At 46.9% G+C, this 1770-nt stretch overlaps 1 protein-coding gene across 1 annotated transcript; it reads right to left on the reverse strand.

The window, feature by feature from the left end:
• Positions 1–790: 790 nt before the first annotated feature.
• On the reverse strand, positions 791–1378 carry LOC137161898 (olfactory receptor 10A5-like). The gene has a single exon (XM_067561405.1). The coding sequence runs from the start codon at positions 1376–1378 to the stop codon at positions 791–793; it is 588 nt and encodes a 195-aa protein (XP_067417506.1).
• Positions 1379–1770: the final 392 nt, after the last annotated feature.

Below are 1770 nucleotides of genomic sequence, written 5' to 3' on the forward strand. Positions count from 1 at the left end.
ACAGCCAGGGCACTATTATCATGGGTGACAGAGTGGAAGAAGGGTCTAGTGGTTAGAACACTCAGTGTGCGCTTAGGACATACAGTTGCCTGATCTGTTACTGACTCCTGTGTGGCCTTAGCCAATTTGCTTAGTTTCTGTGTGCCTCGGTTCCACATCTGTACAAAGGGGTTTATAGCACGGCCTCTATTGGGCGCTGGAGAGGCCATATTTGGAGTATGTATCCAGTTTTGGGGCCCCCACTACAGGAAGGATGTGGACAAATTGGAGAGAGCCCAGCGGACGGCAAGAAAAATGATTAGGGGACTGGAGCACATGACTTATGAAGAAAGACTGAGGGAACTGGGCTTGGTTAGCCTGCAGAACAGAATAGTGAGGGGGGATTTGTTAGCAGCCTTTAACTACTTGAAAGGGGGTTCCAGAGAGGATGGAACTAGGCTGTTTTCAGTGGCAGTAGATGGCAGAACTAGGACCAACGGACTCAAGTTGCAGTGGGGGAGGTCTAGGTTGGATATTAGGAAAATCTTTTTCACTAGGAGGGTGGTGAAGCACTGGAATGGGTTACCTAGGCAGGTGGTGGAATCTCCATCCTTGGAGGTTTTTAAAGCCTGGCTTGAGAAAGCCCTGGCTGGCATGATTTAGTCAGGGTTGGTCCTGCTTTGAGAAGGGGGTTGGACTAGATGACCTCCTAAGATCCCTTCCAACCTTAATCTTCTATGATTCTAATGAAGGCCAGATCAAGGCCTGCAAGAGATACACATTCCAAGCCCTATCCACTCATTCACAACTATTATAAGGAAATTTTCCTGCCCAGTGTCCTTCTCAGGGCCCACTTTACTTCCTTGTTCCTCAGACTGTAGATGATGGGGTTTAACATAGGTGTGATGACCATGCATGAGACCAAGAGCAGCTTCTTGGTGTCTGAGGAGTAGGTGGACTTGGGCCAGAAGTAAGTCAAGCCGGCCGTGCTGTAGAACAAATCGGTCTTGTCCATGACAACTGAGTAGTGCAGTGGTTTGCATATGGTGACATAGCGGTCGTAGGCCATAGCTGCCCGGAGGAAGCACTCTGAACTCCCTAAGGGGAAGAAGAAATACATCTGCAGCATACAACTGTAGAAGGAGAAGGCTTTATTCTCCAAGAGGAGGTTCACCAGCATTTTAGGGATGATGACAAAGTTGAAGCAGATCTCCATAAAGGATAAATTCCGGAAGAAGAAGTACATGGGGCTGTGAAGGGCCGGATCCACAACTGTAATTAGGATAATGAGGATATCTCCCATCAGGGTTACCATATAAATAACCAAGAACACCACAAAGAGCAGAAGCTGGAGGATATTGAAGAAACCAAAGAGAATGAAGTCAGTGACCACAGTCATTCTCGTAGGAAAGACATTAAAGTAAATTCTGCCCTTTGTTATGTAGGTGCAAACAAAAGGACTTCGCTGGGGTTGCATAGGGTTGAATCTGGTCCATGCACAATCCTGGAGCCTATGGGATCCACGTCCATTTCCAAGAAGGAATTCAATGTTATCCAGTGGAATCTGCTCTGCTCCCAAACTGGAAATTCTAGGATGAAAATGTCTTCTTTCAATGTGTAATCAGAAGTGCCACCTTGTCTGTGTTCCCACTCAGTCCTCTTCTTCTGCTGTTCAGTCTTCCTTTACTCAGTATGGCCAAGGTTGGTCAAAGAGCCAAACTCTGTAAGAACTTCAGCAAAGTCTGCGTGATGTTTGTTCTCTCTTGTCTTATCTCGGGTTAGTGGCAGAGG

This window comes from Emydura macquarii, unplaced genomic scaffold (assembly GCF_026122565.2).
Source record: "Emydura macquarii macquarii isolate MOO-44397 ecotype Brisbane River unplaced genomic scaffold, CSIRO-AGI_Emac_v2 contig_2403, whole genome shotgun sequence".
Classification (NCBI taxonomy): Eukaryota; Metazoa; Chordata; order Testudines; family Chelidae; genus Emydura; species Emydura macquarii.

Excerpts from the sequence above, each read along its gene's own strand:
- LOC137161898 (XM_067561405.1), bottom strand. The coding sequence starts at position 1,378 with ATGACTGTGGTCACTGACTTCATTCTCTTTGGTTTCTTCAATATCCTC.